Source organism: Hippopotamus amphibius, chromosome 13 (assembly GCF_030028045.1).
Source record: "Hippopotamus amphibius kiboko isolate mHipAmp2 chromosome 13, mHipAmp2.hap2, whole genome shotgun sequence".
In the NCBI taxonomy this organism is placed as follows: Eukaryota; Metazoa; Chordata; class Mammalia; order Artiodactyla; family Hippopotamidae; genus Hippopotamus; species Hippopotamus amphibius.
In genome coordinates this window covers 43,969,996-43,982,170 of record NC_080198.1, presented here as the reverse complement: position 1 = coordinate 43,982,170, position 12,175 = coordinate 43,969,996, and the positions used below count along the sequence as shown (strand labels likewise).

At 43.0% G+C, this 12,175-nt stretch overlaps 1 protein-coding gene across 4 annotated transcripts in view; it reads left to right on the top strand.

The window, feature by feature from the left end:
• The window catches only part of ULK4 (unc-51 like kinase 4), a 559,288-nt gene extending 547,926 nt beyond the window's left edge, over nucleotides 1–11,362 (top strand). For all 4 annotated transcript variants that reach the window (XM_057704482.1, XM_057704479.1, XM_057704480.1 and 1 more), the window contains 2 exons: nucleotides 8,693–8,778; nucleotides 11,166–11,362. In XM_057704482.1, coding sequence (XP_057560465.1) covers nucleotides 8,693–8,778; nucleotides 11,166–11,229 — 150 coding nt within the window. In that variant the 3' untranslated portion in view covers nucleotides 11,230–11,362. The remainder of the gene's footprint in view (nucleotides 1–8,692; nucleotides 8,779–11,165) is intronic.
• The last annotated feature ends 813 nt before the right edge of the window (nucleotides 11,363–12,175 follow it).

The following is a 12,175-nucleotide window of genomic DNA, read 5'->3' as shown; positions in this document are numbered from 1 at the left end:
GAAACACAAGCTTTAAATGACACAATAAATCAGCTTGATTTAAGAGATATCTATAGGACATTACATCCAAAAACAGCAGATTACACGTTCTTCTCCAGTGCACATGGAACATTCTCCAGGATACATCACATTTTGGGTCATAAGTCAAGCCTTCCTAAATTCAAGAAAATTGAAATCATATCAAGCATCTTTTCTGACCACAATGCTATGAGATTAGAAATCAATTACAGGAAAAAAACTGTAAAAAACACAAACACATGGAGGCTAAACAATACGCTACTAAATAACCAAGAGATCACTGAAGAAATCAAAGAGGAAATCAAAAAATACCTAGAGACAAATGACAATGAAAACACAATGATCCAAAACCTATGAGATGCAGCAAAGGCAGTTCTAAGAGGGAAGTTTATAGCAGTACAATCCTACCTCAAGAAACAAGAAAAATCCCAAATAAACAATCTAACCTTACACCTAAAGAAACTAGAGAAAGAAGAGCAAATAAAACCCAAAGTTAGTAGATGGAGAGAAATCATAAAGATCAGAGCAGAAATAAATGAAATAGAGACAAAGTAAACCATAGCAAAAATCAATAAAACTAAAAGCTGGTTCTTTGAAAAGATAAGTGAAATCAATAAACCTCTGGCAAGACTCATTAAGAAAAAGAGGGAGAGGACTCAAATCAATAAAATTAGAAATGAAACAGGAGAAGTTACAACAGACACCACAGAAATACAAAGCACCATAAGAGATTACTACAAGCAACTATATGCCAATAAAATGGACAACCTGGATGAAATGGACAGATTCTTAGAAAGGTATAACCTTCCAAGACTGAATCAGGAAGACCTAGAAAATATGAACAGACCAATCAGAAGTAACAAAATGGAAACTGTGATTAAAAATCTCCCAACAAACAAAAGTCCAGGACCAGATGGATTCACAGGTGAATTTTATCAAACATTTAGAGAAGAGCTAACACCCATCCTTCTCAAACTCTTCCAAAAAATTGCAGAGGAAGGAACACTCCCAAACTCATTTTATGAAGCCAGCATCACCCTGATACCAAAACCAGACAAAGATACTACAAAAAAAAGAAAATGACAGACCAATATCACTGATGAATATAGATGCAAAAATCCTCAACAAAATACCAGCAAACAGAATCCAACAACAGATTAAAAGGATCATACCCCATGATCAAGTGGGATTTATCCCTGGAATGCAAGGATTCTTCAATATACGCAAATCAATCAGTGTGATACAGCATATTAACAAACTGAAGGATAAAAACCACATGATCATCTCAATAGATGCAGAAAACTCTTTTGACAAAATTCAACACCCATTTATGATAAAAACTCTGCAGGAGGTGGGCAGAGAGGGAACCTACCTCAACATAATAAAGGCCATATATGACAAACCCACAGCAAACATCATTCTCAATGGTGAAAAACTGGAAGCATTCCCTCTAAGATCAGGAACAAGACAAGGATGTCCACTCTCACCACTACTCTTCAACACAGTTTTGGAGGTCCTTGCCACAGCAATCAGAGAAGAAAAAGAAATAAAAGGAATCCAAATTGGAAAAGAAGAAGTAAAACTGTCACTGTTCGCAGATGACATGATACTATACATAGAAAATCCTAAAGATGCCACCAGAAAACTACTCGAGCTAATCAATGAATTTGGTAAAGTTGCAGGATACAAAATTAACACACAGAAATCTCTTGCATTTCTATACACCAACAATGAAAGATCAGAAAGAGAAATTAAGGAAACAATCCCATTCACCATTGCAACAAAAAGAATAAAATACCTAGGAATAAACCTAACCAAGGAGGTAAAAGACCTGTACTCAGAAAACTATAAGACACTAATGAAAGAAATCAAAGACGACACAAACAGATGGAGGGACATACCATGTTCTTGGATTGCAAGAATCAACATTGTGAAAATGACTATACTACCCAAAGCAATTTACAGATTCAATGCAATCCCCATCAAATTACCAATGGTATTTTTCACAGAACTAGAACAAGAAATTTTACGATTTGTATGGAAACGCAAAAGACCCTGAACAGCCAAAGCAATCTTGAGAAGGAAAGATGGAGTTGGTGGAATCAGGCTTCCTGACTTCAGACTCTACTACAAGGCTACAGTGATCAAGACAGTATGGTACTGGCACAAAAACAGAAATATAGATCAATGGAACAGGATAGAGAGCCCAGAGGTAAACTATGGTCAACTCATCTATGACAAAGGAGGCAAGGATATACAATGGAGAAAAGGCAGCCTCTTCAATAAGTGGTGCTGGGAAAACTGGACAGCTACATGTAAAAGAATGAAATTAGAACACTCCCTAACACCATACACAAAAATAAACTCCAAATGGATAAAAGACCTAAATGTAAGGTCAGACACTATAAAACTCCTAGAGGAAAACATAGCAAGAACACTCTTCAACGTAAATAACAGCAAGATCTTTTTTGATCCACCCCCTAGAATAATGGAAATAAAAACAAATGAGTGGGACCTAATGAAACTTCAAAGCTTCTGCACAGCAAAGGAAACTATAAGCAAGATGAAAAGACAGCCCTCAGAATGGGAGAAAATATTTGCAAACGAATCAACAGACAAAGGATTAATCTCCAAAATACATAAACAGTTCATCCAGCTCAATATCAAAAAAACAAACAACCCAATCCAAAAATGGGCAGAAGGCCTAAATAGGCATTTCTCCAAAGAAGACATACGGATGACCAAGAGGCACATGAAAAGCTGCTCAACATCACTAATTATTAGAGAAATGCAAATCAAAACTACAATGAGTTATCACCTCACACCAGTTAGAATGGGCACCATCAGAAAATCTACAAGCAGTAAATGCTGGAGAGAGTGTGGAGAAAAGGGAATGCTCTTGCACTGTTGGTGGGAATGTAAATTGATATAGCCACTATGGAGAACAGTATGGAGGTTCCTTGCAAAACTAAAAATAGAACTACCACATGACCCAGCAATCCCACTACTGGGCGTATACCCAGAGAACACCATAATTCAAAGAGACACATGCACTCCAATGTTCACTGCAGCACTATTTACAATAGCCAGGACATGGAAGCAATCTAAATGTCCATCAACAGATGAATGGATAAAGAAGATGTGGTACATATATACAATGGAATATTACTCAGCTGTAAAAAGCAATGAAACTGGGACATTTGTAGAGACATGGGTGGACCTAGAGACTGTCATACAGAGTGAAGTGAGTCAGAAAGAGAAAAACAAATATCGTATATTAACACATATATGTGGACTATAGAAAAATGGTACAAATCAACCAGTTTGCAAGGCAGAAACAGAGACCCAGATGTAGAGAACAAACATATGGACACCAAGTGGGGAAAGCAGGGAGGGTTGGGGTGGGAATGAATTGGGAAATTGGGATACCAAATTGTACACTCTAAATATATGCAGTTTATTGTAAAAAATTAAAAATAAAAAGTTAACAGCTTCCAAAAATATTAAAAAAATTAAAAACTGGGTTGGTTGTTCTCTTGTTGAAATTTAAGAGTTCTTTATATGTTCTGGATAAAAGTCCTTTATCAGATATGTGATTTGCAAATATTTTCTCCTAGTCTGTGCTTTGTTTTATTCTCTTATCAATCTTCTACAAAAAACAAAGGCCTTTTGAAAATTTTTATTTTAATTTTTTTTAATTGAAGTGTAATTGATTTACAATTTGTGTTGGTTTCAGATGTACAGCAAAATGATTCAGTTATACTATACATGTGTATATTTACACTTATCTATATTTTGTATTCTTTTCCATTATAGTTTATTGCTATATTGAATATAGTTCCCAGTGATGTACAGTAAATTCTTGTTGTTTATTTTATATACAGTAGTGTGTATCTGTTGATCCCAAATTCCCCGTTTCTCCCTGCGCCTCTTTCCCTTTGGTAACTGTAAGTTTGTTTTCTATGCCTGTGAGTATGTTTCTGTTTTATAAATAAGTTCATTTGTACTATTTTTTAGACTCCACATATAAGTGATATCATATGATATTTGTCTTTCTCTGACTTACTTCAGTTAGTATAATAATCTCTAGGTCCATCCATGTTGCTGCAAATGGCAAAATTTCATTCTTTTTATGGCTAATAGTCCATAGTACGTACATAAAGAGCAAAGTTTTTAACATTGATAAAGGCCATTTTGTCAGTTTTTCTCTTTCAGAGATTGTGCTTTTGTCTTGTATCTAAAAACTCATCAACAATCCCAAGGTTGCATATATTTTCTCCTATATTTTCTTCCAGAAGTTTTATAGTTTTACATTTTACATTCAGATCCATGATCCATTTTGAATGATTTTTTTTTTTTAATTTTTACTTTTTTTTGCCCATGCTGCACGGTTTATGGGATTTTAGTTCCTGGACCAGGGATTGAATCCAGGCCCTCAGCAGTGAGAGCGCAGAGTCCTAACCACTGGGCCCCAGGGAACTCCCTTGAGTGATGTTTCATTTGAGATGTAAGATATATGCCTAGGGTCATGTTTTTGCATAGGGGCATCCATTTGTTCTAGCGTCATTTGTTCAAAAATGTTCCCCCATTCAGTTATCTTTGTGCACTTGTCAAAACTTTGATATTGTTTGCGTGGGTCTGCAAAAAATCCTGCTGGGATTTTGATAGGAATTGCATTAAACCTATATTTTGGGAAAATTAATATCTTTATTATATTGTCATCTAATTCCTAAACATAGCATATCCATTTATTTCGTTTTTTAAAAATTTTATCAGCATTTTGTAGTTTTTAACATATAGTTCCTGACATATTGGGTTGGCCAAAAGGTTCATTCTTTTCCATAAGGTCTTATGGAAAAACCCAAACTAACCTTTTGGCCAACCCAATATTTTGTTAGATTTCTACCTTTGAAATTTGTCAGAACTTGCTTTATGACCCAGGATATGGTATATTTTGAAAAGTTTCCATGTACATTTGAAGAGAACATATATTCTGCAGTTGTTAGATGAATTTTTCTATGTAGGTCAATTAGGTCAGATTTGTTAATCTTGTATAAAACATCCATACTCCTCCTGATTCTCGTATGCACGTTACTGGGACAGATTGAAAAGTATCCCACCATAATTATGGATTTGTCTAATTCTGACTTTGGTTCTGTCATTTTTTGTTTTACCTATTTTGAGGCTGGCGTTAGGTATGTTTAGAATTTAGACTTGGTATATCTTCCTGGTCAGTTGATCTTTTTATGAATATATATGTCTCTCTTTATTCCTAGTTATAATTATTGGCTTAAAGTCAGTTTTGTCTGATATCAGCTACACCAGCTTACTTTGGTTACAAAAAATGTGTCATATCTTTTTTCATTCTCTAAACTTCAGTTGTTCTGTGCCGTTGTATTTAAGGTATGTTTGTAAGCATCATGCAGTTGTGTTTTATTTTGGTTATATCTAATCTAAAAATGTTAGTCTTTTATTTGTAGTACTTGGTAAACTTACATTTAATGTAGATATTGATATATTTGGGCCTACGTTTACCACATTACTGTTGATTTCTGCTCTTTTTCCTTCCCGGTTTGGGTTTGGGTTTGTTTTGCTCTTTTTCTAGTGTAACATGAAAGCTTGGATTATTGATTTGAGGCCTTTTTTAATGTATTTAGTACTATAAATTTCTCTTTAAGCACTGCTTTAGCTGCACCCCACAGACTTTGATATATTGTATAGACATTTTCATTCCGCTCAGAATACTTTCTAATTTTCCTTGGGATGTCCTCTTTGATCTTTGGATTATTTAAGAGTGTGTTGTTTAATTTCCAAGTGATTGGAGATATTTTTGTTATCTTTGTTTTTTATTTTTAGTTTAATTCCGTTATGATCAGAGAATGTAATTTATATGATTTCAGTTCTTTTAAATTAGTTAAGATTTGTTTTATTACCCAGAATATTGTATACATTGGTGAATGTTCCTGGATTCTTGGGGGGGAAATGTAAATTCTGCTGTTGATGGGCTTAGTGCTCTACAAATATCAGTGAGATCCAGTTGGATGATGGTGGTGTTCAACTCTTTCATACCCTTGCTGGTTTCTGGTCTACTTCACCCTATCTATTACCATGAGAGTCATTTGAAGTCTCCAACTACAATTGTGGATTTGTCTGGTTTTTCAGTTGTATCAGTCTTGCTTTATGTATTTTAAATTTCTGCTAGATGCAAGCACATTTATTGTTTTATCTTCTTAGAGAACCCTTTTATCAAAATGTCAGTCTTTATTTATCCCTGGTAATTTTCTTTGTTCTAAAGTCTTCTTTGCCTGATATTAATACAGACACTCTAGCTTTCTGTTGATTCCTGTTTGTACAGCGTATCTTTTCTAACCTCTGTATTTAACCAGCACAGGTTGAAAGTGAGCCTAGAAGTTCATAAACAATTTTACGGGGTTGCTTTCTTGAGCTCGTCCCTGTTATCTCCCCAGTACTTTCTGGTTCCCTGAGCCTCCCGTTTCCTGTCTGGCCACAAACTGCTGACTTCCGCAGTTGTCATGTCTGGGCCAAACATTGTGAGAACAGAGAGGGGAGTTTTGGCTGATGGCTCCAGTTGCTGCCACCATAGAACTGCCTGGGGCCTGGGGCAAAAGAGAACTCAGGAAAAGGAAAGGGGGTTTCATCTGCTCTCTCTGAGCTTTTGGAGGTTTCCTTTCCCACTCCTCAAACCTGGCTTCTCCTGGGGCTCTCTCATCTGCCCCACTTCTGGGGTTTGGGTGTGTTGAGTTCAAGGTTGGCTCTACGGGAGGGAAAGAAGTGATGGTGCTTTGGGTTCAGTGTCCTTCCCCACCGTCTGCTGGTGCTGTTTACTTTTCACTGTTCTCAAAGAGCTGCGCTCTGCATTCTGTTCAGGTTTGATATGGAGAGAAAAAGTGGCATGTATTTTCTCTCTTTCCCAGACCTAGAACCTCTGATTGATATTATTTAAAATTTTTATTTTCTAATTAACTCATCTTTATAGACAGGACTACAGCTGATGTTGCTAAGTTTCCAATGAATTCTCTTGGCTTTGTTTATGTTTGCATTTATGTCAGCTGCACACGGTGCTACTTTGGTCTATCCCTTTGGTCACATAACTTTCACTGCATTTTTCTACTTGTACCTTCAACTAGCCTTGTGAGTGAATGTAGTCTTGTTATTTCTTTGCAACTTGGAGCACAGCCTCTTACGATCCCACAGTAGGGCTGGTCAGGACAACAAGTCTGGGTGTAGCTCAACTGAGCTGTATGAGGCACAGTTTTGAGAAAAATTAGATGGAAATACTCGCCGAAGACCCTTTCAGGGTAAGTTTGTGCTTGCTTCAGACATAACTGAACCACAGCAGCCTAATGAACTCATCAAGTTGTGTGTAAGTTCAGAACAAATTTACATGCAGCTCTTTTAAGATGCAGATCTTTGCACCTGATGCAGCTGAGCTGGCAGCTGGTGTCTGGCACACTCAGGAAGCGGGGTAGGATCTCAGTGGAGGTGCACATTCACTCACATGCAATTCAGAGGCCATGTTAAGGTCTGATTACCCCTGTGACCTTCCTATCACCATGAACGATTGGTTAGGAAATGCTCAGCCTCTTCTTGAGAGCTAGGGAGATGATAATCCAGCCCTGGTTGCCATGCTCAAGTGGAAAGATGGTGGGGGCGACCAAGGCCAGCCTGGTTCCAGCCTCGTGTGGGGTTAGGCTCAAGCTCTCTGTGTACTGCCATAGTAGTCCTTTAATCTCACTAAGCCTCAGTTACCTCATCTATAAAACACACTACATGCTTACCTTGTAAGGAGAGGCTATTGAAAGGGATAAGTGAGAAAATGTACAGGAAACTGCAGTGCCTTCTGAATGTGAATTGCCATACAAGTGTTTATTAGAAAATATTTTTTAAATAACAAAGATAAAAATAGGACATGAATGGCAAATTAAGAGGAACAAGTCTAATAGTGGCATCAAGGTTCATTCCTGAAGTCTTCTCTCCCCTGCCTCGTGGGGCATGGACTTGTTTTATGAAGTGGCTGAATTAGGAGGTGTCTGGGAGCCTGGGCTGTGTCAGCATCTACCTGAGTCCCTTCCAGCCCCGAGAGTTTATTATTCTGCCTGTGGTGCCGCAGAGTCAGAGATGCCCAGGTGTTTCTCCTCCGCTTCTCCCAGGACTATGGCAGTTGGCAAGGGCACATTTCCCAGGGTACCTGGGTGGGGGATGTGCCCTGGTTTGGTTATTAGTGCCTCTTCCTTTTCCCAGGCTCCTGAGATGACCAGGAACCCAGAATCATTCTTCTGTCCATATGAAAGAGGTTGTGTTGGGCTGGGGACACAAGGGCCCACTGGGTCCTGGAACCAAATGGAAAGTTTGTTCACCCATGATTTGCTTTAACTGAAATGTTCAGGCTTCCACAACACAAACCCTCCCAAGGGACCGACAGGAGGCACCCCATCCTAACCTGGTACATCTCTAGCTGCAGCGGACTCCCTCCTGCTCACCCCCCAAGGGTGGCCAGTGTCTGCCTCCACCTCCGTGGTCAGCAGTGCACTGGGTCTCAGGGCTTAGGGCCCACTGCCCAATAACACAGGTAGCCTGAGACTCAGGGTTCCCGTCCAACAGATCACGGGTCAGGGATGGGCCAGCCGACCAGTTTCCTCTCGCTCCCTTGCAGATCACCTCCAATGAGAAGCACCTGGAGAGCCTCAAGAGTGCAGGCAGCCTCCTGCGGGCTCTGGAGTGGCTGGCCCCAGCTGGGGGGTAAGTAAGTTGGCCCAGGAGGGCCGGGAGGAGCAGTACCGAGGGTACACGGGCTCAGCAGATAGCCTCACCCATTCCTTGTCTCCTCTCCTCTCCCCCCACCCCCATTTCCCCTGCACAGCAGCGACCATCACTTTCCCATCTGACACTGCCCACTGAGATCCCTCCCTCCCAGTGTGGGACGGGCCACTCTGCCCCTCCACCCCCTGGGAGTCCCCACTATGCAGATGGGGGGAGGTAACAGGAGGAGAAAAGTAGAATATCCTAGCCCTGCGGCAGGGGGAGGCAGTATTCCCACCTATAGGGAGCAGGGATGGGGACGAGAGTGGATTATGACCAGCTGGGGGGGAACACCAGGTGGGAGACGTGATGAACCTCATAAGAAAAGAAGTACCCGCCTGTGCACACATGCCCGGCCAGAGGTACCATTATCACCACCTTGCAGAGGGTCTGGAGGCCTGGGGTTCAAACACAGCCCAGCTTGCTCTACAGTCCCAGCTGCCTTCAGAGGGAAAACTTGAATACAAGTTTACACCTACAGAAGAGACTGTTTGACATTGGCCGTGTGAGGTTAGGTCAGCCTCCCAGTCCTCAGCAACATGGTCAGTACGTCTAGAACATCCTAGAAGTGAGGTGCAGAGACCAGGACAGCCCTGTCCCCCAGAACATGGTGCACCCTGTGGAGGGAGGCACCAGCCGCTCTGCCAGCCCCCCGGTGATGCTGAAGCCTGTGCAGTGAGGGCACGGGGAAGGTTCTTGCCACAATCACATACACCCCTGCGCTCCCTGAACCTGAGAGGTGGTGGCAGGGGGTGGGGGTAGGGCTGATGAGTCATTTATTTAAAATGCTAGTGCCAAGTGACCAGACAAAAACTGCATAGGAATAAAGAGGAAATTGCTCCTGCCAAAGATGTTGGTTCTTATCCATGGTTACTGTGAGCTGAGGGGATGGACAGGCTGACTTTGACGGGAGGGGCCCCTCCTCACCCTGGGGGCCCCTGTGGTGTGAGGCATGGACAGCGGCTTCCAGGGCTGGGCCACAGGCCTTCCTCTGGACTGTGTGTGTGAGGAGCAGGTGACGTCATCCCTAGGGACCCTGGCTTTGTGCAAATAGCTGAGATGAAGCCCCTCTGAGCAGATGTGTGCCGGGAAGGGATGGGAGAGCCACTGGGAGGCATGGACTTGAGTGGGTAGCTCGTGAGGGCCCTTCCTCTCCAGGGCCTGACAATGTGGGGCTCCCCCCGCTGGGTCTGAAGCCGGCACATCTTCACACTGCACCAGTTTGGGAGAGCTGGGCCCAGATTTTGACCAAATACGTGAGAACAAGACTCCGAGGCTGGCAGCCTCTTCTGTACCCACACATAACGCTCCAGCAGCTAACACGTCTACACCAGGTAGATCTCGTACTGGTCGGCCGGCTGCTGCTCTGCAGTTAACCCATTTGGGCTTTGTTCAGATGGCCCCACCAGAAAAAAGTTTTATGTTGACCAAGAGCGAGTGGATGGCAGCATTCTCAGTTCTGATGGGGCCCTGCCGGGTGGGTGTGCCCTCCGTGACAGTCACTGGCCCCCAAGAGCTGCTCTGGCAGGTGGAGCGGGCAGCACAGCTCCACCGGAGTAGCCTGGCCTCAGCCAGGAGCAGGCTGAGTTCAAGTGCATTCCCTCAGCCCTCAAACAAACCTTTGATGCACAGAGCAGGAATGCGTGGCACCGTCTCCGGTCACAGTCCCATCCCCCAGCAACCCACCTCTTTTATGCAGCCCCCCAGCCTCCAGTTGTCAACAGCTGTATTTCTGTGTAGTCAAGAGTGTGCCATCCGTTAATTTTACATTTCAAGGCACACTGCCATGTGCTGTTCTTTTCTTTGGTAACAGTTGTTAAGGCACCAGTTTAAATGTATCTCAAACAATTTGCTCCAGTAACAAAGTTTTCATTTGAAGCTCTTAATTGCACATCCACACCTAGGAGAATAAGAAACCCAAAGCTTCTGGCTGATTGGCAGGGAAGGGGCACCATGGAGCACAGAGAGTCAGAGGCTGCGATCTTTGCTGGTTGGCACAAGTCAGCTGCAGGCAGGCGCCGGGCATGCTCTGGCTGCTGACTGCCCGACTTGCCCTCACAGCTCAGCATCGGCGCACCTAGCCAAAGCAGGTCAGACGTCGAGTGGTGGCAGGGCCCGTGCTGAGCTCCGATGGAACTGTGGGCTTTGGGATCCTTACCTCACAGTCCCAGAGCCTGGGAATTCTGTTTCTGCTTCTCAAGATGATGCTCAGGGCAGCTCTGGGAAGCAGCTAGTCCATCAGGTACTTGGCTGCAAAAGCCCCTTTGGAAGACAGGGCATTTTACCCTGGAGATGCCTAAATGTTTCTACTTTGGTTTTTCTCACAGTTCGTCAGCCAACAGTGCAGTGGCTTCCTTGGCCCTGGAAATCCTCCAAGCTGCTGGACACTAGGCAAGAAGGCACTTTGTGGCACCCACCCTTGGCTACACACATTCACCACATGGCACCTACAGCTCCATTTGAATCTAATAAAGTCAGCTGAACCCAGAACTGGCTGAGATGCTCTAACTCCGGACCCTAGAAAACCCGCTCAGAATGGACCTCCTCAGGGCCTGTGGGATGCATCTGGGAACCCGAGGTTTGCTAGCTATTCTCAGAATGCTTTCCCTTTGCATGGGCCAGGTAGGCCTCCGCTAAAGCCTGAACTGCCTGTGCTAATCAAAGTGGAGAAGCTGCCATCCTAGACTTGGCAGCGTCTCTAAGTGTCTTTCTCTTCTGGAGAAGATTTAACAGGCAGGACTAGGCAGAAATGCTCTCCTAGCCACAACTCCAGAGCAAGCCTTTGGAAGCTAGTTTTAGTCTCTTGTCTTCCTCCTACTTTTACCTGCCTGGCTTTTCATTTCAGGGATGAACTGATTCCAAGAATCTTGGGGAGAATTGGGCAAGATGCCACTAACAGGAACAGGTAGTTAAACTTTGCCTAAAGGAATGCAAAACGCTCAAGGAACGCTGGCTTCCTTGAAGATCTGCTCATCTAGATGGGATGATGACATCAAGGTAGAATCATCCCCCCAACTTCTGCCAATGACTCCCTCATCCTCGAAACCTTTCCAGCTTCTTCCTCACACATACACCCTTAGCACCCGCTATGTAAGAGTCAAGCCCATGAAAATATTTGGTGGACACGGAGGAAAAGTGCTGGGACTGTTGTACTGAGGGAGGAAGGGATGGGTGGATCCTGGGCAGCTTGAATCAGGTGTGACATTTGAGAACATTCCTTGGTCTCCTCTCTGGGGCTTCCGTTTCCCCAACTGCAGAATGAGAGGGCTAGGCTCCATCAGTAGCTGCAGTGCTCTGGGCGGCTTAGAGGGGATCTGTCCCTTGACACACGCTGCCC